Source organism: Onychostruthus taczanowskii, unplaced genomic scaffold, assembly GCF_017590055.1.
Source record: "Onychostruthus taczanowskii isolate IOZ18803 unplaced genomic scaffold, ASM1759005v1 scaffold5, whole genome shotgun sequence".
NCBI lineage: Eukaryota > Metazoa > Chordata > Aves > Passeriformes > Passeridae > Onychostruthus > Onychostruthus taczanowskii.
The window spans coordinates 9483266-9505695 of record NW_024502568.1 but is presented as its reverse complement, the minus strand read 5'-3'; the positions used below and the strand labels follow the sequence as shown (position 1 = coordinate 9505695).

Sequence of the window (22430 nt, the reverse complement as noted above, 5' to 3'; positions counted from 1 at the left end):
TTGAGGGGGAAAAAGAAAGACTTGGTCACAGACTGGTTGCTGGGTCACTTCTGACACCACCAGTCTCACCAAGGTGCCAAATAGCATCTGCCATCAAAGGCTGTGGGATGCTTGAGATGGGCAGGGGTCATTTTTGGTGATTAGATTGCAAAGCAGGAGTCTAAATTTCACAGGTGCCCCAAAAGACGAAGGTGAAGGAAATGAAAGTTACAACCACAATAAAGGTATAATGGGTATAGGAGGGTTGATAAGATAAAGTAAGTTCTTTTATGGCTTGTTTCCTGGCCTTGATCACTTGATAGAGATGAAGATGACAACAGTTAATGGCTGTTATTTGGTGACGTTGGTCTCTGGGAATTTTGATTGCTACTCCTCAGGTCTTCCTCCCTCACCCTCTTTTTTTGTTATCTGATGCAAAAGCAGTATTATAAGGACATAAAAGATAGCCCAATTAGGAAAATTTAATCCAAAGCAAGGTAGATTGAAGTGCTTCCATAAAAGATCTTTGCATCAGAATTTTTACCATTTTATATGAGGTCAAGCAACCACTTAGAAAGGACAGATTCATCTCTTCAAACATTTCATAACATATATCATAGACAGCTCTGCCTGATAAATGAATTATTAAAGATTTTACATTATCTACATTGGCAAGTTCATTAGGACCACTTCAAAGCTTCCCAGAGACTTAAAATGCCCAGGAAACAAGCATCAAACCTTTTGGCTTAACTGGAAAGCTCACTCTGCCTTCTCTTATTTAACTTATTAGTCATATATTATTCAAATGAAATAAATAGTGCTGCCTCCTCTGCTCATCCAGGCAAAGCCTTTAGCAGCAATCCACTGGCTCATTCAGCCTGGGCATGCACCAACCCCCCGTGCAATCCAGACCCCCTCAGGGCTCATCCATGGGCTAAACACTGCTCCTGTTGGCTCAGGAGATGCTTGCAGTGTTTAGAGCCAGGTCCCTGCAGGCAGACAGGGCAGCAGCTCACCAGGCACAGTCACACCTCCACCTGTGACACGGCTGTTCACTGCAGAGGACTGGTCACCAGCATAGGCAGGAGATATCTGCAAAATGCTTTGTGACCTGAAAATATCTTTTCTTACAAGATCATTACTCTTCTGGAATGAGGTTCCTATGCAGAATACCCATCAGTTTGTCATTATTAATTCTATCAGGAAGGAAAGCAAATTAGTCTGAATTTCAGTGCTCAATGAGTCAGAACCAGTTAGAAGTCACCTCTGGCTACAGAAACCTTAACAATGTGGCTCTGCAATACCAGGCACTCAGTAACAACCTAAAAGCTCTTCCAGACATCAATATTTTCCCTTCTGTTTTCTGCTTCCTTTAGCACATTTTTAGGAGATAGGAATGAAGCCTTTTTTTTTACCTTTATTAAATAAAGAACTTGACGAGGAAGACAGAATGGGGACACATTTTGGCCACCAGACAATGCAGTAAGGTGTTTTTGAGTGGTGGCTTAATTCATTTCAAATTACATAGAGACATCAATATCACATTGATAGTCTGTCCACAGTGATGCTTGTTATTTCTGCCCTGAGCTGGGTCCGAAGTAGAGAAAGTTAATAAAATTCAATCCTCCTGGTTTGTTCTCCTCTCTTGCTGAGGCTGTAGGAGGAGGGAGGACAGACCTGCTTTCACACTGTAGTTGTTTTCCTTGGACTGGCTGTGGACAGGTAGAATGGCATCTCTAGACCTGGAGAAACTGGGGCAAGTTCTGTGAAAATGCTGAGCTTTCCCCTTCCCTGTCCTCCCCCTGGTACACTGGGATCTGCCAGCAGCTTGATTATTTCATACTGTGCACGCTCCCCAAGTCACACTCCCACATACAAGAAGTGTTTTCTTTCCTCCCTGTATTTGATTGCCACTGCTCCCACGGTCCATGAGCTAGCCCAAAGTGATATATAATGATTTGCTGGCAAAAAATAATCAAACAAACAATTTCACTGGCACAGGCTGATTACCTTGTATTTAGCCTCTGTCCTGAATTCAAACAAAATGAAAATGCTGCAGAACAGGAGAGGAGAAGGCGTCCCCACTTGGAGAGCTGGAAAAGCACATGACAAACATTTGAAATGTTTTGGACTGATCTTTTTCCCTTCCCTGGGCTGGTGCACAGCTCTGGCAGGTGCAGATTTCCACAACCCTCTATTAAGAGCCACAGCCAAATTCAAAATCTACCCCCAAATTATTATTATTACTGTTATTGTGAGTCAGAGGAGGCTGAAAGGACTATTTCACAACCCTGATTGGATTCAGCTGCAGAGTTCACCCTCAGCAAATGATGGTGATCATCGTGCCAATGTTGCAGTGCTTTTAAAATGTCCTGACACGTGCTTTAGTATGAACATCACTGAATTCTGGCTGGTTTCCAAGAAATTAATATTCTCAGCAAATATTCTGCAGGGTGAGCATAATGTGGTCTGTAACACAAATGCAAAACACGGCTGTAGTTTACCCCGGGGGGGACACTGATGTGTGATGAACTAAATGGGCCTTTTTGGCCCAGACTGCCAGGATTGCAGGATCCCTTGTGGGCAAGGCTGAAAGATAAGGTGAGAATAATGGAGAAACAGCAATTAGCTTCACCCAAGGAGGTTAATGAGGAAAGAAATTTTCCTGTTATAGCAGTCCTGGTCAGCAGCCTCTCCCTCCTCAGGGACAGTCTGCAAGCCCAGCCCCATCCAATGGCCATGCCAATGCTGGGATGCTGGTTGCAGAACAGACCTTTTATTCTCTTCTGTCGGATTACAAGTTTTGCTGTGCTGTGTTGTACCCTGCATTGTATTCCAGGGATCTGCAGTGTGGAGAACAGCACAGTTGCTGGCCAGGCCTGACTGCAGGGGAGCTGGAAATGCTGAGTCTGCAGAACAGCCTGAGAGAAAAAGAAGCCAGACCCTTTCCAGATGTGCACAGCAAAAGGTCAAGGGGCAAGCTGCAATGCAGGAAATCTGCTTGGGTATCTGAAATTAACCTTTTTGCTCCAAGGTGGTCAGCACTAGCACCAGCTGCCCAGGGTGGCTGTGCTTCTCCTTGCTTGGAGATACTCAAAACCCAAAAGGACAGTCCCTACACAACCTGCTCTAGCTTTGAAGCTGGCCTTGCTTTAGCAGAGGGTTGGACTGAAGACCTCCAAAAGCCCACTGCTGCAGGCAAAGCCCTCTTGTCTGGACAGTCAGAAAGCAGAGGCTTTTCTTTTGCTGTAGCCTTTCTTGGTGGTGATCTTGTCACATCTGCATTTCTGTAACAGCCTCCTGTTTCTGTCAGTGGGGTTCACCTAAAGCACCGTCAGGGCAGAGCAGGACAGTAGAAGGTATTTTCATTAGGAAGCATGCACGGTAAATGACCAGATTTTCATATAATCATAGAATAGTTTGGGTTGGAAGGGACCTGAAAGACCATCCAGTGTCAACCACGGACACTGGACCAGGTTGCTCCAAGTCCCATCCAGCCTGGCCTTGGGTATCTCCAGGGCTGGAGCATCCGCAACTTCTCTGGAGAACCTCTTTCAGTGTATCATCACCGGCACAGCACAGAATTCCTCCACCGTGCGTCATTTCAGCCTGTCCAGCAGTGTGGTGCGGGGGGAGCAGGTGTAAGACCGAGCCTCCCCTGCGCTGCCCCGGCTCCTTCTCCGCCCGCCTTTGGCGGCTCGCAGCCCCCGCTGAGCGGCCTCCATCGCTCCACGCTGGGCTCTGGACGTTCAGAGCGGGGCGGATCGCGGAGGTGCCTCCCCTGCGCTGCCCCGGCTCCTTCTCCGCCCGCCTTTGGCGGCTCGCAGCCCCCATCGCTCCACGCTGGGCTCTGCACGTTCAGAGCGGAGCGGATCGCGGAGGCGAGCGCTGACCGAGCTGTGGGACAGGCGCTTCGCTCCGCTCCCGTCCGGCTGCAGCGCACTCCGGTGCCGCGGGCTCCACACCGCCTTCCCCTCAGCGGGACACGGAGCCCCGTGCCCCGTCCGGACAGCTCCGGCGGGCACGGCACGGCACGGCGGGCGCGGCGCGGCGCGGCGCGGCACGGCGGTCCCCACGCCGGGCAGCGCGGCGGTGTTGCTGACGGTCCCCTACTCGGTGCCGGTGCCGCCCGCGCGCCCCGTGACATCAGCGGTGACGCGATGGGGGCGGCCCTGGCGGCCCACGTGGGCGCTGACGTGGCGGCGGCGGGCGGGCCGGCGGCAGGTGAGGCGCGGCGAGCGGGGCAGCCCCGGGTGGGTGCCCCGAGCTGATGGCGGGGAGCGGGACCTGTGCCCCGCGCCCGGCCTGGGCCTGGCTTGCCCCTCCAGCCGGTCCCCGGCGGGTCTCCGGGCCCAGCCCGGGCAGGCAGGCCCTGCGGAGGATCCAGCACTGACAGCCGGGCCCGGCCGGGGTGGCCAGGCCCAGGCGGCTTCGGCAGTCCTGTGGAGGGCTGGGGGAGGCTTTTAGCCCAGCAGGGCACGAACATCTCATTTACGAGGAGATATGGGGGGAGCTGGGCCTGTTCAGTCTAGAGAAGAACAGACTGAGAGGGGATCTCATCAATGCTTGTGAATGGTTTAAAGGTGGGTGCAGAAGGATGGTGCCAGGCCCTTAGAGGTGGTGCCCAGCAGCAGGACGAGGAACAATGGCCATAAACTAATCCACAAGAAGTTCCACCTCAACATGAGGAAGAGCTCTTTACACTGAGTGTAGCAGAGCACTGAACAGGCTGCCCCGGGATGCCTTGGTGTCTCCTTCCCTGGGGACATCCACAACCCACCTGGGTGTGTTCCTGTGCCACCTGCTTCAGGTGACCCTGCCTTGGCAGGGGGCTTGGACTGGACCAGAGGTCCTTTTCAACCCTAGCAGTTCTGCCATTCTGTTTGGTGACTTAGAGGTGCTGTGAGAGGGGACAAGCAATGGGCTTGTGCCTCAGTGTGTGGCTGCCCTGTGTGCAAAGCAGCCTGGCTTTGAGGTGGTGCTGCTGGCTCCCAACTGTGCGAGCCAATTTTGAACAAGACTGTTCATGAAAGAGAAAGTGGAGAGGAAATTATCACAAGGACGAGCATATCTGAAGAAAACATGACATAAACACTCAGGGTGGTCTGTGCAGCAGCCACAGGCAGACCCAGCTGCTGGCCTCACCTCCCTTCTCCAGTGTGGCACTGGCACACGCTGTGACACAGTGGGCAGGGTGGTCCCAGTCATTGCTGGTGCCGGGGCTCGCAGCGGCCCATCACTGCCTGTGGGAGGCAGGAGGATGTGTCTGCCTCCTCTGGCAGCATTTTCGTGGTTGCTCTTTGCCCCATGTGTCTGATGGAGATGCTGTCCAGGCAGGATATGGTCTGGGCTCTTGGAGAGCTGCCTCCTGCAGTCTGAGTGAGGTGTAGATAATATATGTCTAGACAGTGGCAGATTTTGGGATCCAGCTCTGACTCTTGTCATGCTACAGTGGTACTTTGCATGTTACTCCTGCTCTGCCTTAATTTCCCCATCTGTAATATGAGGAGTGGCCCCTGATAGAGTGACTGAGAAAACAAATTGGCATGAACCAGCACACGCTTGCAAGATTTAATCATAAATCTTGACAAGCAAATGCCTGACCCTTGATGTTCCCTGTTCCCTTGTGGTTCACCCTCAGTGCATCTCTAATCTTACTACCAAGAACACAGTGTTAATGCATTTTCAGGTTGTGGCTGGGGGATGAGAATGTTTTATGGGCGGGCAAAGTTTGTTAGCCACTTCAGTTTTGCCCTTTGCTTTCTCAGGCACAGTGGAGCTTATGAAGGCCGAGCAAAGAGCTGGATGGTATTTTGTGTGAGCAGAGACAAGTGGCATCCAGACGTGGGGAACTGCACAGACAGGTAACAAGGGAGCCTGATACCTTTGAAAAAGTTAGGGCAGGAAACGGGGGTGGTTCTTGCACTGCTACAGCCATGACCTTAATTTCAGATGTGTTTCATTTTAATCTCTGGACTGATTAAATGATGATAGAAATAATTATAGAGAAGCTGTTTGAACTTTGTAGAAGCTTGTAATTATGGCCAAGGGAGGAAAAGTCAACTGTAAAGACTTATAGGGGTGACCAGAGTAAGTGGCTACCTACTATCTCTGAGGAAACAGCTTCTGTTTCTCTGGAAACTGAAGGCAATTTTTATTGTAGTTTGTGAAGAATATTTTGAAAGCCATTTCTTATAATGTGGGGGTTATCCAAAATAGAAGTACTCCTTAATTTGGGTTTTGTTACTAATCTACCTTAGTTGTGTTTCTAATATAGCAAGCAAATCTTTCAACTTGAGAGTACTTTTTAAATGATTGTTTTTTTGTCCTTGAGAGCATCTCATCTTGCTAAGAAAACCACGGCTTGTCAGCAAGGAGCTTTATTAAAAGGTAAAGCCTTGTCATGCCTTGCCTATTTATATGAGACTTCTAGACTCCTGGAGACAAAGCACAGGCCAAGAAAGGAAGCTGTGTCCTTATGAGTTTATAGAAAGAGATTCTAGCCAGATTTCTGCTGGCTAGTCACTATGTTGTTGTTCTCTCTCCTGTGTGTTTCACTCTATCTGAACATAAATCAGCAGCAACGTTATAGAGTGTTACAGCAGCTCGCTGTGGAGGACAAACAGAAACAATCACAGTATTATAAAGTTCAGTGTAGCTTGCAAACACTGTGTAAAACAATGAAATTTGTCCTGGAAATAAATCTGAGGTGTAATCCCCTGCAAAGGGATGAGATGCCAGTTTGAGGATACACTAGTATGGTGCCTTTGAGTGTGATTTGCTTATTGTGTTCTGTGTTTTAAAAGACAGTGTGCCTGTGTACCTGACTATGGGCAGAGTCAGTCTCATGCAAGTCTGGTGTGCTCTAAGCCTCCTGTGGTGAGACCTGTGAATGGTGGTCTTGGGTTTTCTTTACACCTGAATGCACCAGATCTTGGTTCAGTTTGTGATTTGGTCACAGTGCTACTGTATGACATTGGTCAAATCAAACCTTGTGAAAGGGAGGCAGCTCTTCTGCCTTCCTGTTCAGATGGCAAATATCTCAGGACAGGGACTGTGCCTTACTGTGTTTTGCCATAAGAGTGTAATGTCATCTGGGACTCTTGGTAGCTACTGAGGTGTAAATAGAATAAGTGCCTGGATAGGCAAAAAAAGTTTGAGACTTGCGTTGCTGTTTGCTTCTCCTCTCTATGACCTGATTGTAGACATGGCTGTGAAATGAGCTGTGAAATTAACTGGTCAGAATAAAATACTTCATAGCATGGCCTTCAAGCAAGACATAACACACCTTGCCCTGGAAAGTGACAGCTTTAAAGTTATAAGAGTTCTTAAAAATGTGAGCGGCCTGGGGAGAAAAAAACTGGGAAGGGAATGATCCCACTTTGGGTACACTTTGGAGATATGCGTGAAGAAAAAGGTGGAGAAGTTCTGAGGTTCAGGCTACTTGATTTTCATAGTTTTTCTGACCAGTCATCCTCTGCAGCCAGCGTGTGCCTCCCACTGCAGCCATCTCTTGTGCCAGCACAGCAGCAGGGTGCTCACAGCAGTCACTGGCTGGTGAGGGTTTTGGAGGAGCACATTGAGAGGCTGGTGTTCACTGCTGTGCCAAAGACACATCCATTGCAAAAACACAGCCAGGAAGGCTGGCCTGTGCCCTTGGTTTTCCCTCTGATCTGCTGTGCCATCCAGGCTGTGCCCCACCCCTACCTGATACCAGCTGAGCTCTGCAGAGCATTTGCCAAAGGTCTTTAGAGAACATTCCCATAAGCATTCTTAGTTGTCCTCTGGCAGTCACTTGGGAGAGCTCAATGGCTGTTCCTCCTGTAACAGCTGTGTTCTTGCTAGGTGAACTAGTCTGCAGCCCTGAGGTCAATGTGCCCAGTGAATGCATCACTCTGATGTCCTCGGGAGCAGATTTCTTTTGTCTGAGTTAATTCAGTCAGCAGTTCACCATGAAACTCTGGGCTACAGTAAACCCTCTAAAAGTTGCATGTATAATTGGTCCATTTCTGAGTTCCTGATGTGCATCTCTACCTCTCTTAGCTTCCTGTGCTCCTGTGGTGTATAAGCCACAGCATCCCCGACCCTGAAGAGAAAAGACTGAGAGTTTCTCTCAGTGCACTTCATAGGTGGGGCAGTTCTGATCTGTGCATACTTGGCTCCCATGCCAGGACCTTTCCTGGCTGTCACAGGGTGTGTCTGAGGTGCTTTGTTCCTGGTGCTGTCCACGTGCAAGGAGGGGTTGACCAGTGTATCACCACAGAGCATGCCATCCTTCACCACGTGGGAAAGATCCTTTCCAGGACAGGCCAGCTTTGACTCTCTGGCCTTAACCTGATTTCTTGTTCTCAAGAAATGAAGGGACAAGACAGGTGAAATTCTGGTCTGAGAGGGATGATGTTGGCACAGCTGTCCTCAAGGGGAGTTTCCAGTGGAAACAGCTTCCTCCAGCCTGTGCATGTGGGTGACCTGGGATGGCTGGAGAAACACTGAAGTTTCGTGCTTTGTTTTAGTTGCAGTTAGGAAGATGAGTCCGAAAATTACAACAGAGCTGCTGAAGCAACTGCGGCAGGTGATGAAGAACCCCAGATATGTACAGGAACCTGTGCAAGCCTACATAGTGCCCTCTGGAGATGCCCACCAGGTATGGATGGATGCATTATGGGAATGGTCATACTTCCCTTCCCTGCAAAAAATAAAGGCCGGGTATAACTAAAATCATCCTTCATTCACTCTCTTTAATGGTTCTAGCGTAAGTCTGGGTAACCTGAGAAAAATACCGTGTTGGAAAACATTTCTGGGGTCATCTCTGGAGACTGAGGTTTTTATGTTCTTGTAACAAATCAGTCTGGATGTTCTACCAACAGCTTTTCATCACATTGGCTTCAGGGACCTCACACTGCAGAAAACGGAGCATGCCAGGGTACTTGCTGTGCCCATCCTGGCTTTTGGGAAGAAAGGGTTTACTGGGGGAGGAACAGGCCTTATCTGGGCTTTACTTTCTCCAGTAGCACCTCCTAATCAATACATACTCTTAAGCAAGGTAGCAAAGGTTTAGTTGCAGAGTTTTATCTTTGCTAGATCCAGTTATTGGTGGAATTTGTTGCCTTATGCTAGAGCCCTTCAGATCCCAGATGGAGGGGCCTTAGGAGAGGCAGGGAAGGAGCAGGCTACAGTGACACTTCCCTTTCTGTGCTGCTCTGCATCATGTTCTGTGCACTAAAGACAGGAGGCAAGTCTGGGCCTAGGGTGGTAACCCATGGCAGTAACTGTTGTGTGCTGCTTCCTCCGTTAAGAATTTTGTAGTCTGTGACATAAATTTTAAATTGCTGAACTGCTTTTTACCTCCCCTGCTTGCTCATGTGTAAGGTTCACTCTTCTGTTCACTATGTTAGGAGACCCAAGAACTGCTGAGGGTTTTCCCCTCCTCAGCCGTTTTCAGGAAACAAAAGACCTGAAGCTTTACTGGCACACATCCAAAGCTCCCTTTTACCCCAGGGTGCACAAGAGCAAAATGCAACTGAATCAGAACCTTTGCCCTTGACTTGGCACTGGGGTGAGCCGGGTCCAGACTTGCCTGTGCCCTGGGACCATATGTGCAGCATCATGTTTCCTCACAGGGAGATCCAAACTTGGGCAGGTAGGGGGAAGGCGTTTTCTGCAGCTGCTATTGTCTGCTGCATTCCTGCCTCAAGCTGCCTCTGTCCATATATAACTCTGGTTTCATTTCACTAGACATTAAATGCTGTCATGTGAGTTGAAGAATGTGACCCTCAGGACTTCTGGGTTTTTCTGTTGCTTTCTTTTCCTTGACAGAGTGCAGTTAAGCAGAGAACCCCATGTTGCTATTTCCTGCCGGGCGAGTTGGTCAGGTTTCTCTGCAGAGGGAATCTATCTGAATGGGAGCGATTACTAAAAACTGCTGATTCTGGTGCCTCCTGAATAGCTGGTGCAGGGTTTTTTTCTGTAAGGGTTGGGAATTAATGCAGTTTTTGCCAATGGCAGAAACCTGTTGATCCCAGAACAGCCTTACTGATTCCAGGTAAATTGTGATGACCTGTGATTTGAAACTTCTCCATGTTCCAAGCAAGGGTTTGTTTCCTGTGTGCAAACAAGAACTTTATAGCCTTGCAGTCAGATTTTGCTCTTAGGCAGCTCCCTCCATGAGTCAGAATACTGTAGTTTAATGATACCCAAGTGTTTGTTGGCCTAAGCCATTTCCTCCCCACAGTCCAAACAAGATGTGTATTACTGTCTTTGCCTCTCTCAGCTATTCCTGAGGCTGTCCTGGCATTTGCATCACAGAGCTTGTCAACAAATAGGGCTTTCCCTCCTGTGGTGTTGCCACAGGGTTTAGATTGCAGGAAACTTTATTCCCTTCTGGGTTGCAAAGGAGCCCCTGGATTGGACTGATGCTGATACACCCTGATGCTGCAACTTGCTGACTATTTTCACTTTGTAACACCGAGAATGTTGATGAGCTGTGAGTTCTGTGATCCTTTTAATATTGGTTTTCCTGCAAGGCTAGGTGGCTTAGATTATCATACTGCCAGGAGTCTTGCTACCAGTTGTAGCCTTTGCTTTCCATGTTTAGTTGTGTAAGGAACTGAAAGACTTGCAGAGCTTCTCAAACACAGCTGTCCCTGACTCAGACTTAACCAAGGCTGCCTTGGATTTGTGGCTCTTGCACTCAGCCCTGGATGTTGGCTGGCTGCTTTAATTTTTGAAAACTTTGATGCTGTGATAAGAAGTCAGAGAAACAGACTCTTTCCTTGGGGACCTGGGTGGTCCTGAGGCTGATGAGAAAGGAGGACAGTCCCAGCCAAAAGTGGAATGAAGCCCAAAGAGTCCTACCTCTTTTCATGTGTGCTGGGTGGCTACAGGTGCCCAAGGATCATGAAAGGATGAAAAGCCATGCTTTTAGGAATGAGCCACCTAAACCCTTTGTGGTTTGGTTAAAAATGTCAGAGCTTTTGGGATGTTGCAGTGGTAAAAGCAGGATCCATTTTTATGTTGAGTCAGTGTGTGTTTACATTGAATCTGGAGTTTACCCATATGGGACTATTCAGAGACTGGAAGAGCTGCTTCTTAATGGGAGAGAATGATGTTTGAATTAGAGCTTGGTTTTGGAGCCAGTCACAGCTTAACTGCGGCTGGCTTCACCCTCCAGGCCTTGACTCAAAACAAATTTGGTCAGATTTGGCTGGTTGTCCACATGAAGGAAGCACCTGCCCAGCTTAGGGCCCTGTGTTTGGGTTGGCAGAGGTGCTGTCTTCTGCTCAGGGCTAGCTCCTCTGACACACACTTGTGCTAAGCTGAGGAATCAGCCAAGTTATAAAGCAGGAGAGGGCTTGTGCACAGGTTGCTCTGGTGTGTTCCAGATCTTACCAATGCAGTTAGGTTTTTGGCAGTGAATACCTCCCTCCCTCCCTCCAGGAACACTGCAGTGTTTGTTCTTTAATGACACTGGTGTCGTGCCTCTAAGGGTAGCCAGATGCACTTTGCATTGCTGATCTTGGTTGACATTAGACTAGAATGAGCTTCAACATGTTCACAGCACAACCATGCAGGCTCTGGGGATAAGCAGCCCTCATTTTTTGGGGGTTCTTCCTGGCTTAGATATTTGTGATGTCGCCCCCAATTTTGTCTGTGTGACTGACAGGTGTGGTGAGAAGCAGATGTGAAAGGGCTGAGGAGGGCCAGGTTGAAGACCATCAGAGCTGCAAGACAGGCCTCAGGGAAATGCCTTGTTCTCACTGGCCTGTGGTCTATGCTTTGTGTGGCATACACAGGTGTTCCCCATGTAATTTTAGCTTGTCCAAAACATGGGCTCATCTTTGCACAGTGGGGTTGCTGCATGGAACAGAACAGGTGGGTGTGCAAGAATTCAGACTGACAGACGAATGAACTGTCTTTCCCTCCAGATCCCTGATGCTCCCTTTTAAAGCCCTTTTGGTTCATTGTAAACACTGAAAATACTCCCTGGTCTGTGAATGGGATAGCATGAGGTTTTCACAAGGAAACTAGCCTGTAGTCTCTGCTGTGTTGGTCAAGAGAAATGGAAAATAAATCGCTGTTCTCGTTTGTACTCAAGTACATAATTTGGGATGTATTTAAGTGATGTGATCCATGATGGGAAATTTCCAGTATCTCCTGTTGGCATTGGACCCTGGGAGATGATGTCTCACCTTTGAGCTGGGAAGTGTAGGAGAGGGGAGTCATAGCAGTCAACAGGCTGAATAGTCTCTAGGGAGTGATGAAATGAGGAATCCTCAGGTCTGGCATCACTCTGCCTTCATGTTCTGTCCTGCTGCTCTGATGCAGGCAGTGGGGAAACAGACACTTGATTCTGTTCCCTCGACAGCTTTGTCCACTCTGTCTGCTGATGCTTTTGCCATTGTTTTAAAGGGGCTCAGTGGTGATCATGTGCTGTGTGGGGCTGAGGGATCCACCCCATCAGCTGGAGCTGTGCCGAGGGCAGGCATCCTTTCCCAAGGTGACTATCCTGACTTCCCTTCTCCCCAAAGGGGACATGTGACATGCTGAACATGTCACAGCCCTGTGGGGCTAGACAAGAAAAAGCACAGGAAACTAACTGAGTCAGAGGAGGGCCTGCATGGCCTCCATACCCCCCTCCTTTCTGCCAACTTTTACTAGTGTTTGGATAAAATGGAGGATTTCTTTGGAGTATACACCAGCAATCTTCCCTGGCAATTGGGAGCAAAAGCCACTCAACAGGATCCTCTTTTGGGCCATGAGATTTGCTGTCCCAAGGTTCAGTTTCAGAATGTTAGTGGTGGATGGTTGGTTGGCTTCTCCCAGGAGGAGCGAGACATGGCTGTTGTGAAAGAGGTTTGATGATGGTGTGATTTGGAGCAGAAATAAATAGTTGGTCCCCGGTGCTGTGATTTGTGCTGCTCACTCACTCCTGTGATTTGTGCTGCTCGCTCACTCCTGTGCTTTGAACCCTCTGTCTTCCTTAGTACAGTGAAGAGTAACAGGTTTGAAGGGAGTATATTTCAACAATCAGGTGATTCTATCACAGTAGGGACTAAAATCACCTGAGAATTGGGCTGTGATTTCTTAGCTCAGTTCCTAAGATGTTTCTTTTGCCCCAGCACAGCTGGGAGCAGAGAAACAGACCTGGTTTTCAGACCATTTGTAAGGTACAAATCCAGGGGTTTTGCAGCTCAAACGTCAATGCTGTCAGCCTGGATTAAGCTGATTTGCTGATTTGCACTAGTTCATTAACAGGCCTACTCAGCAGTTCTGACCTACAAACTTGCCAGAATGGAATCCCATAAAAAAGTCATGTGGGCCATGTGAAGGTTCAGTTGTTCTTTTAATTTTGGCAGTTCCTGTTAATATCAGGTGTCTGTGCATTCTCTGGCTCTTCTATAACATTCTGAAAATATGTGTCCAGAAACACAGATTGTAACAGATTTAGGATGAAGATAGACTAATAGCCTCTTATTCCCTCTCATCCATCAAACCATGCCCTTGTGGTTTTGGCTGTAGTCTGATTTTGAGTAGGCAAGGAAGATGTGAAAGGATCAGTATCTATTTATGAAAAGTCCCAAGCATTAAATTTTTTTACAGTATTACCACCTTAATGATTTTCTTTCAATGTCACTATTGCAGGAAAAAAAAGTCTTAAAGGAATTATTGTAAATGCCAGTGAGGGGACTTCAATGGAGATAGTGAATTTTACAGATTTTATGTGCTGATTACCCCAAGATCAAGGGGTGCTTCTGGTTTCCCTTCCCTTCACGTTGCAGCTTCAAAGGCATGATTTGTTTGTTGCCCAAAGGGGAGACTGAGTGTGAAATAGACGTCTGCAAACTCTGAAGCACTTCAGTGTTTACAGATGTTTGTGGGAGAAAAGTGCTGCAGCTTAAAAAAACCCACCAGTTGAACATAAATACAGTATAATCACAGTGGAGTAGAGCCCAGGAATTTTTAACTCATTTTGTTCTCTCTGTGGTGTCCTTTAGGAGAAAAAGCTTATCAAAGTATTTGTCATCAGCTGATTGTTTTTTTTCCCTGCTGCTATAAATAATTGCTGCCTCTTTTGTTTTCTAGAGTGAGTACATTGCACCCTGTGATTGCAGAAGGGCGTTCATCTCTGGATTTGATGGCTCTGCAGGTACTTTTCCAGAACTTGGGTTCTTGCATAATTTTCCTCTAAAGAAATAGTTCCTTTCATGGCATAGAGGCAGGATGGAAAAGAAAATCTATCCAGCTTGTTTGGACTGTTTTATTCCCATTTCAGCATCTGCAGAATTATGTCTTGGCTACCCGCTGGAATTATGTAATATCAGCGGAATAACAAGTTTTCACTAAATGTTTGACCCCTAAATGAACCTCTCAAAGTAAAATCCTGTTAACTGTTTAATGTGGTGCCTGTAACCTGTGGTCATTTCTTTTGATGTGCAGCCAGTATGAACAGATTTTTACGTCGCCCGTTTGGGCTGGGTGAATAGTGGATGGGCTTTAGCTGGCCTTTCTGTTTGAACAGAGCCAGGGCCAGAAACTCTGCATTTGGAAACTGAACACTGTGGAAAAGTTTGCTTATCTTGCCGAGACAGGATGTTTTCTTGGCTGTAGGATAGGTCTGTGTTTCAAGAGACCTAGTTTTTACCCTAGCTGTACCCTAAGCTGTGCAAATTACTCTGTTCTGTGGTCGTTGGACTTTAGTCTGCTGAAGTTGTTTTCCCCTCTAATTGTATATAATTTTAATAAATACTGGTACCTATGTTTGAGGGTCTATTCATCAGTTCCTATGAGCTCTGGAACCTCATTTGGAAGGTGATAAATCCAGGGCTGTGGGCTGCTGTTAGTGGCTAACATGAATCCTGTATTAATTCTGCTCCTTCTGCACAGCCTCCTCATAACCTTCCTTTCTAATTTGTGCCCTTGTTATGTACTTGGAAGGTCTGTTTCCAGCCTAATGCACAGCCAGTCAGTGAGGTTTCACACAGGGGCTCACCTTGTGTTTCTTGCATCATCTTTTCAGGCTGAAGCAACTTAAAATGGGGTTTGTGTTGGGGGAATTTGGTAGAAGACAATGAGTTAATAATTGAAAACTCTGCTCTGCTAATCTGAGAATCAGTTTTTTATGACAGGGAGTATTGTCAAGATGCAGACTCCAAAGACTTGGATTCAGTTTCAGTTTGTGCCATGGTTTGTTTTGTTTTGTATTGTCAAGGGCAAGGCAGCTTGAGTGCCTTGCTGGGATGTCACTGCCCCTCAGCTGTCTGTTTGCATCCCTCCATCTGGAGTCAGTGGAATGCCACAGACAAAGAAACCAACAGAAGTTTATGTTCATGTTTCCTGTTCAGCCATCTCTGCTAAAGCTGTAACATTTGGGAAAGGGGTGCAGCTGACAGCTGGGGGTGATACCCTCATCTGCAGGCCTGGTATCAGCTGTGTTTTGTGGGTGGCCAGAGCCCAGGCTTCCTCCCCAAAAGAGGCTGGGATGGAATTCAGGGATGTACAGTATATGTTACTGTGACAGCAGCCAAGTTAGACCACAGTCTCTGTTACAGAAGGTTTGGAAAGCCCCACTTATCCAGTTCCACTGGCTGGCTGAGATTTGCTTGAGTTCATCTGAGGCAATTCATTAAGGTACATCCTTGTGCATACTGTCTCCAATAGGATTTGGAAGGTCAAAGGGCAGGGGAAACAGTGAATACCTCCACTGAAACAGGAATAACTTTTGGACAGTGATCAGAGGTGCCTTTTAGGGAATTAGGGTGAATTTCAAGCACTGTCCCTGCTGTCTGTGTCTCTGCATGGTGGCTGCCTACCCTGAATCCCCTTTCTGCCTCCCTGCCTAGGTACTGCCATAGTCACCGAGCAGCACGCAGCCATGTGGACTGATGGACGCTACTTCCTGCAAGCTGCACATCAAATGGATAGCAACTGGACACTCATGAAAATGGGTATGCAGGAGCATGGGATACTGCTCTACTGATCCACAGAGAACAGTCACTTCCCACAAGGACAGCCTGAGCTGTAGGGATATCCCATCATTCAGGGACTTTGGGACATATTGGATACACAGCTTCTGCTTTAGTGTCCTGTGACAGCCCTTGCCTGTGGGTCTAGACATTCATTAGTAGACATATCTAATGCATTAGCTTGGACTTTTTGCATAGTGTGGGAATGTTTCAATGTGACTGCTTCTTTGAACTTTTTTTTTTTTTAATCCTTGAAGGTCTGAAAGATACACCAACTCAGGAGGATTGGCTAGTGAGTGTCCTCCCAGAAGGCTCAAAGGTGGGAGTAGACCCTTTCATTATTCCAGCAGGTTGGTTTTACTTTATAACTGGGTAGGGCAACTGGATTTTTCTTCCTTGCTTCTCTAGCTGAGCTGTTGTGTGGTGGTGTACAGCTAACCATGTTTCAGATGTAGTGGTGGTTAAACTGTTATGCAAAACAGGTTGGATTTTGGTTTAGCCATATATCACAAGAGTTACACAGCAGCACGTTGACTCCAAAGCACAAGGGATCAGAACTGCTTTCTAGGCTTGCAGTGACTTTACCTGAGAAGCAGAATTCTGATCACCTCTTTTTGTCTGTGCTTTGGCTTGTCATGGGCACTTCAGTACAAAGCCTTGGTCTGCATGTGAGCAAGAACACCCAGGCACAATTCAAGCTGTTACTCCTGCTTGGTGCTCTTGGGATCTCTGCAACTTTCCCTGTAGGAAGCACAGGGAGAGGCATCATTTATATCAGAGTAGCCATCTATTCATGCTTCCAAAAATGAGGCACAATGCAAAGGTCTCTGGAGGCAAGGGGGAGATATTTATTTGTTCAGATGGATTAAGGACCTGTCTTGTGGCTGTGTGGAAATGACTCTCATCTAGCTTAGATCTAGCATGGTTCTGCACTGGGGGAGAGGACACCCTTAGGGCAGCTTCTGCTATGGCTTCTTCCAGAGATTTGTCTCCCAGCTGGAGCAGTTCTTCAGCTCAAGCATGATGCTTCAGGACTGTGAGGTTCTGTACCTGCCATTGGCTACTGTGGTGTGTTTGTGGAACTGTAACTGCAGTAGATTTTGTGGCCTTTCTTAAGGGAATGGGAAGAAGGAAAGGAGAAGACTCTGATTTTTGAGTTTGACCTTTATGAACAGAGCTGTTGTTGATCATATGTGTGTTCCTTAAATCCCCCACTCTTGACTTTCTTCCCTTTGGCAGACCAGTGGAAGAGAATGTCCAAAGTCTTGAGAAGTGCTGGCCATGACCTTGTGCCTGTCAAAGAAAACCTGATTGATACAATCTGGACAGATTGTCCTCAACGCCCCTGCAAGCCTCTCATCACACTTGATCTGAGTTACACAGGTGAGGAGCTGAACTCCCAATAGACATGGGTTGTTCCTATTGCCCTAAATCCCCCTTTTGCTCCTCTCTTACAAAGGAGAGAGTAAAACAGTGCTGCCGCACAATGTGGTCACTGTGAATAGGTGAAGAAGGTGATCAAACCTTAGCTAATGACCCTTTTGTCCTCAAAACTTCAAATAACCATTTTCTAGAAGTTGCATGATTTCAAAACAAATCCATGGCATCTAGAAGGCAGCTCATTTGAGATAGTTCATATCAGTTATTAGAAAGGAGTGAGGAGCACAAGCATGATGTGTTGGTCTGTGTTTACATCATCATCCCCAGCACAGTTAGGGACTGCAGCTTTTCCTGTTGTGTTTTGCAGGGGTCAGCTGGAGAGACAAAATTGTAGCCCTCCGTTCAAAAATGGCTGAGAGGAAAGTCATGTGGTTTGTGGTAACAGCCTTGGATGAAGTAGCCTGTAAGTCTTTGCATCTCCTTTCTCAGTTCTTTCTACAAAATAAATGTTCTTCCTGCCTTGGAAAGGAAGACCGTGCCAGGGTGAGAGGCCCTTATGAAAGCATGTTTGTTAGACATCAATTAACTTCTTATCAAGTGCAGTGGTAGTAACAGGTCACAAACAGCAAGCCTGTATTTCTGCACAATGCCTTGTTACACCGGTGCAGTTCCTGAGTACAGTTCTGGCCCAGGAAATGCAGCAAATCACCACCTTTGATAAAACAGCCTATGCAAAGGGAGACGGTCGCATACAAAGCCTGAGGCAGCGTGATGGAAAGAAAAAGACCTGTGAGATTTTCTGGCTGTAAAATATCCTGATGCTGCCTCACCCATTGGAAAAATGGAGACTGTTTTGTGCTGTGGAGTCTGGGCTATAAACAAAGCAGTGCAACATGTGGCTTTGTATACATAAAGCAAGGGTGGGGTACACCACATTCACAGTAATCTTCCTAATTGTCACAACTTCTTAAGTCAGTCTCTACCTCTCCAGTGTTCAGCCAATGCTTTGGTTAAAACAAGTATGTCAGGGCTCAACTTGTTTTTCCAGTCATTTCAACCCAGGGTCTCACTAGAGTCCCCTCTGTGTTTGGGGCCCCAGGATGGCTGGGTCTCTACACCCTGGCTCCCAGCCCAGTGTGTAGGAAGGCAGAATGGCCAGAAACAGCAGTGATTTCCCCAGGACTGCTGTTCCTAGTACTGTGTGTCCTTTTTTCAGAAATCAGTGCACATTCTGCTATAGGGGGAATGTAACACTGGCAGGGTGTGAGTGCTGCTCATCCCGTGCCCCGTGTCTGATCTGGAAAGGTAGAAATGGGGGTGCTGTTTTCCTCACACCAGCACTGCCAGCACAATGTCCCTGGCACTGGGTGAAGCCAACTTGATGAGGTCCATGGGCTATTCTGGATCTGGGACACTGAGCAAAGAGCTTTTTTTGTGAAAGAAGTACTTCTGAGAGTGGTGAATACGACTCCTCCCTGGGGAGGCCTGCATGAGCAGAGATTGTATGTCTCACCTTTTCAGGCGCATCTCCAATTAAATTAATGATAAATTGCTGCCCTGAGGTGGTTTCAGATTAAATGTCTCCAGCAAAGTGAAGCTTGGTTATGAATCAAGAGTGTTAAGATGAACCAGAGAAGGTCACGAGAGCAGCTCATTTTCGGGTGCCTGGTTGATTTCTTATCCTAAAGGGGGAAGGGGAGAAGTTGTTTTAATTTTATCTAATTCAGTTCACTGTATTAAACTCCAGACAAGTTTCTGGGGACAGAAAAAGAGCCACAAAGGAGATTATTGCCTTCTTACTGCATTGGGAGTTGGCTGAGTGAGGAAGTTTGTACCCATGCAGTAAAAAGTTCTTTGTGGCTCTTTCCTGCATTCAAGTGACCTACTGCTTCCCTGTAGAGAATTAAGCTCTATTTTTACTTTCATGGCAGAATTTGCACAGTTCGATGAATACAGTGCTGGGTTGTAATTTAGGACATGTTGGTTCTTTTCCCAGCTGTCCTGCTGGCTGGCCTTATTGGCTTGAGTAACTCATTTCAGCTAATTGGATACCCTGGAGTTTTTATTTGACCCTAAAATCAGGATTTTAGAGATGCTGGACATCTACTTCCCCTCTTGACTTTGTCTGGAGTTGTGTGGGATAAAATCTTTGTGAAAAGCAGCTAAGACTGTACAGTCTGAATCTGAGATATTGGAGGGGCCAAAATGAGAGGCCTTTTTGGGGTATTGTAGTCTTTCTTGCCTATTGTGTCTTCCTCTTCCCTCAAATGTCAAAAGGATTGGAATGAAATGATAGTTTGTAACCTTGAAGTTTTCTAGCTGTTACAAAGTAAGCTTTTATTGCATTGCGCAGACCAGAACGGGGCAGGCCCTACCTTTTGTGTCCTTGTCTTCCTTGCCTGTGCTTTTTTCCAAGCCAGCCCTCCTTTAGAAGTTAAACACCAGTTTGAACACCCGGCAGTGTTCATACTGTGGTTCTGGTGCCATCTCCTGGCATAAATTTAGGATTGCCAGGAATGAAGCAGGCTGTGGGAAGGCTGGGTGGGAGCTGGACTCACAGCCTGCACCCGTGATGTCTCATTGCTTGTCTGTGTCTTTGTGAGATTATTTTTGGCTTTCTCTAATGTTGCAGAAGATGAAACCAGGACTGTGATTCTTGGTGTTCTTATTTTTCAGGGCTTTTCAACCTTCGAGGCTCTGATGTCGAGTACAATCCTGTGTTTTTTGCATACGCCGTCATAGGAATGAACACAATCAGGTGCTTGAATTCCCTTCCTCTGTTCCCCAAGATGCATTTTTCTGGGGGAGAGCTGTTCTAACAAAGTATTTGTCCTTTCAAAACACCTATACTTGGGTACTTTAGTGTCCTTTCTGAGCTGCATTTTTCTGGGGGAGAGCTGTTCTAACAAAGTATTTGTCTTTTCAAAAACACCTATGCTTGGGTACTTTAGTGTCCTTTCTGAGATCTTTATCTCCATCATTAGTTACTCTCCTCCCCTGATCAGAGCTGGAGAGGCAGCCAAGAGCTCTGCTGCACTCCTCAGCACCTTGGCTGGCTTGCTGGGTGACCTTGGGCACGATGGCAGAGTCCTCTGTCTGTCACCCTGAGATAACGTGTAGGGCATTTGGAGCTCTGAGTGAAATGTGGCTGGCCTGGATATTACAAACTTTAGGGAAAAATCTATTTGCTGAGTCACTTCAAAACTGCAGGGACAATGCAGGAAAGTTTCAGGGCTGGCTTATAACAGAAGGCTTCTTTCCTGTGACTGCCCCAAACACTGAGCCTCAGCAAGCATGGTTCCTTTGGAGGCACCTGTAAGCTGCTGCCTAGATCCATGGAGGTAAAACCTGGCTGGGTGAGTGAGTACAGACTGTGTGAAGGTTGAGCTGAACTTTTCAACTCAGTGAACGTGAGAGCAATGTGATACTTAGAACTACAGTAGCTTTTCTCTTTCCAGATGGTGCCCTTAAAAGTTAGAGAGTGGCTGTTACTTGCCTCTGTTGCTTTCCTGTTTCAAGCACAGTGATGGGGTGTAGCCATTTTGACTGTGTCATACAAATAGAAATGGTATCAGTTCTTTCCTCTCATTGAGGTGGCACATCTTAATTTCGAGTTGGGATTTGAACTGCGTGAAAGCTGGTGGTTAAAATGACATAGGACAAAGTAGAGTGCATAATTCATGATTTCCTTTCTCTCTGAAATGTTGCCAGAATGGTTTTTCCTGTCCTTCTTTACTCCAGCCACTGTTAGATGTGATTTCACCTATTTGATCTCTCCAATTTGTTTCTCAGGCTCTTCATTGATGGTGACAGGATGATGGACCCAGCTGTGAGAGAGCACTTACAGCTTGACTCCACCCTGGAGCCTGAGTTTAAGATCCAGGTGATGCCCTATGGATCTATCCTGTCGGAGCTGCAGGCTGTTGGTGCAGGCCTCTCACCCAAGGAGAAAGTGTGGCTCAGTGACAAAGCCAGCTATGCTCTGACTGAGGCCATTCCCAAGGTCAGTGTCCCTAGCAGGGGAAAATGCTTTTCCCTTTTCTGCTCATTGTGGTTAGGAAGGGTGTTAATGAGGGCAGCTGGCCTCAGTTTCCCCTCTGCAAAGCCCAGTGCAGGCTGGAGCTTGTGCAGAAGGGATCCAGCCATGCTGAGGTATCGAGGGGTTGATAATCCTGGGGTTGCTCCTGCTGGAGCTGCCCTTCCAACTCGCTAAGCCGATTTATCCAAAGAATTGTCAGCTTAAGATAAAACAAGTACAGTGAGAGAGGGGAGGGAAGAGGCAGCAGGGTGAACTCAGGTCATTCTGCCCACGGATGCAGCATCAATCTCATGTGGACAATCAGCAAGAACTGTAAACTTGCAGAAACTGAAGCAGGAAAGTTGAGCAGGACTTCTAGGAGAGTGCATTTGGCTTGATTTGAGTGTCTGAGGGTGGTTGCCCTTATTTAGTTCAGTGGCTTGAGGATATCAGGCAATATGTGATGTCCTTTACTGAAGGCAGGAGGGAGAAGATGACAGTTGTTGTAGCAGGGAATCTTGTGAGGACACAGATAACCTGCAGGCGCTGGTTGTCCATGCACTTCTGCCGAGGGACAGTTGTAGCATCAGAATAATTTCTGCACAGCCATACATGCTATATCTTGCTATCCTTTTGAACTTGCTGTCTGGGACTCCCACTGTCCACCTAATATTCTAATAGCCATGAAAGATACCTGGGGAAGGACACAGCAACTGTGGACAAATAAACTGGTTTCCATGCATCTTTTGTACATCTCTTGTTAGCTAGAGATCACATTCTCTGGAATACCATCCAGTTTGCAGTGATGTTTAGTAACTAACAGATACTGTGAGTAAATATACTGGTTTTGTCCCTGTCCAGGGTTAAATCTTCAGACACCATCAATCTATTCCTAGGCCTCCTAATACAGAATACTGACAGCATAGTGTTTATGGAGCATTCAGGATAAGTTGTTGTTCTTTTGACTTCAGAGTAGAAAGCCCTTTGTAGTTGCAGCCAATGGTCTATCCCCAGTTTGGGTAAGCTGCTGTAGTTGATTTATGTAGATTATCCATATGAAGGACAGAAGGTCTGACCTAGAGAAAGGAATA

At 47.0% G+C, this 22430-nt stretch overlaps 1 protein-coding gene across 1 annotated transcript in view; it reads left to right on the top strand.

The window, feature by feature from the left end:
* The first annotated feature begins 4175 nt into the window (after window positions 1–4175).
* XPNPEP1 (X-prolyl aminopeptidase 1) overlaps window positions 4176–22430 on the top strand; it is a 31007-nt gene continuing 12752 nt past the window's right edge. The window contains exons 1-10 of the mRNA XM_041415884.1: window positions 4176–4203; window positions 5748–5843; window positions 8493–8623; window positions 14062–14125; window positions 15819–15923; window positions 16199–16291; window positions 17181–17324; window positions 17689–17784; window positions 19998–20079; window positions 21114–21324. Coding sequence (XP_041271818.1) covers window positions 8507–8623; window positions 14062–14125; window positions 15819–15923; window positions 16199–16291; window positions 17181–17324; window positions 17689–17784; window positions 19998–20079; window positions 21114–21324 — 912 coding nt within the window. The 5' untranslated portion in view covers window positions 4176–4203; window positions 5748–5843; window positions 8493–8506. The remainder of the gene's footprint in view (window positions 4204–5747; window positions 5844–8492; window positions 8624–14061; window positions 14126–15818; window positions 15924–16198; window positions 16292–17180; window positions 17325–17688; window positions 17785–19997; window positions 20080–21113; window positions 21325–22430) is intronic.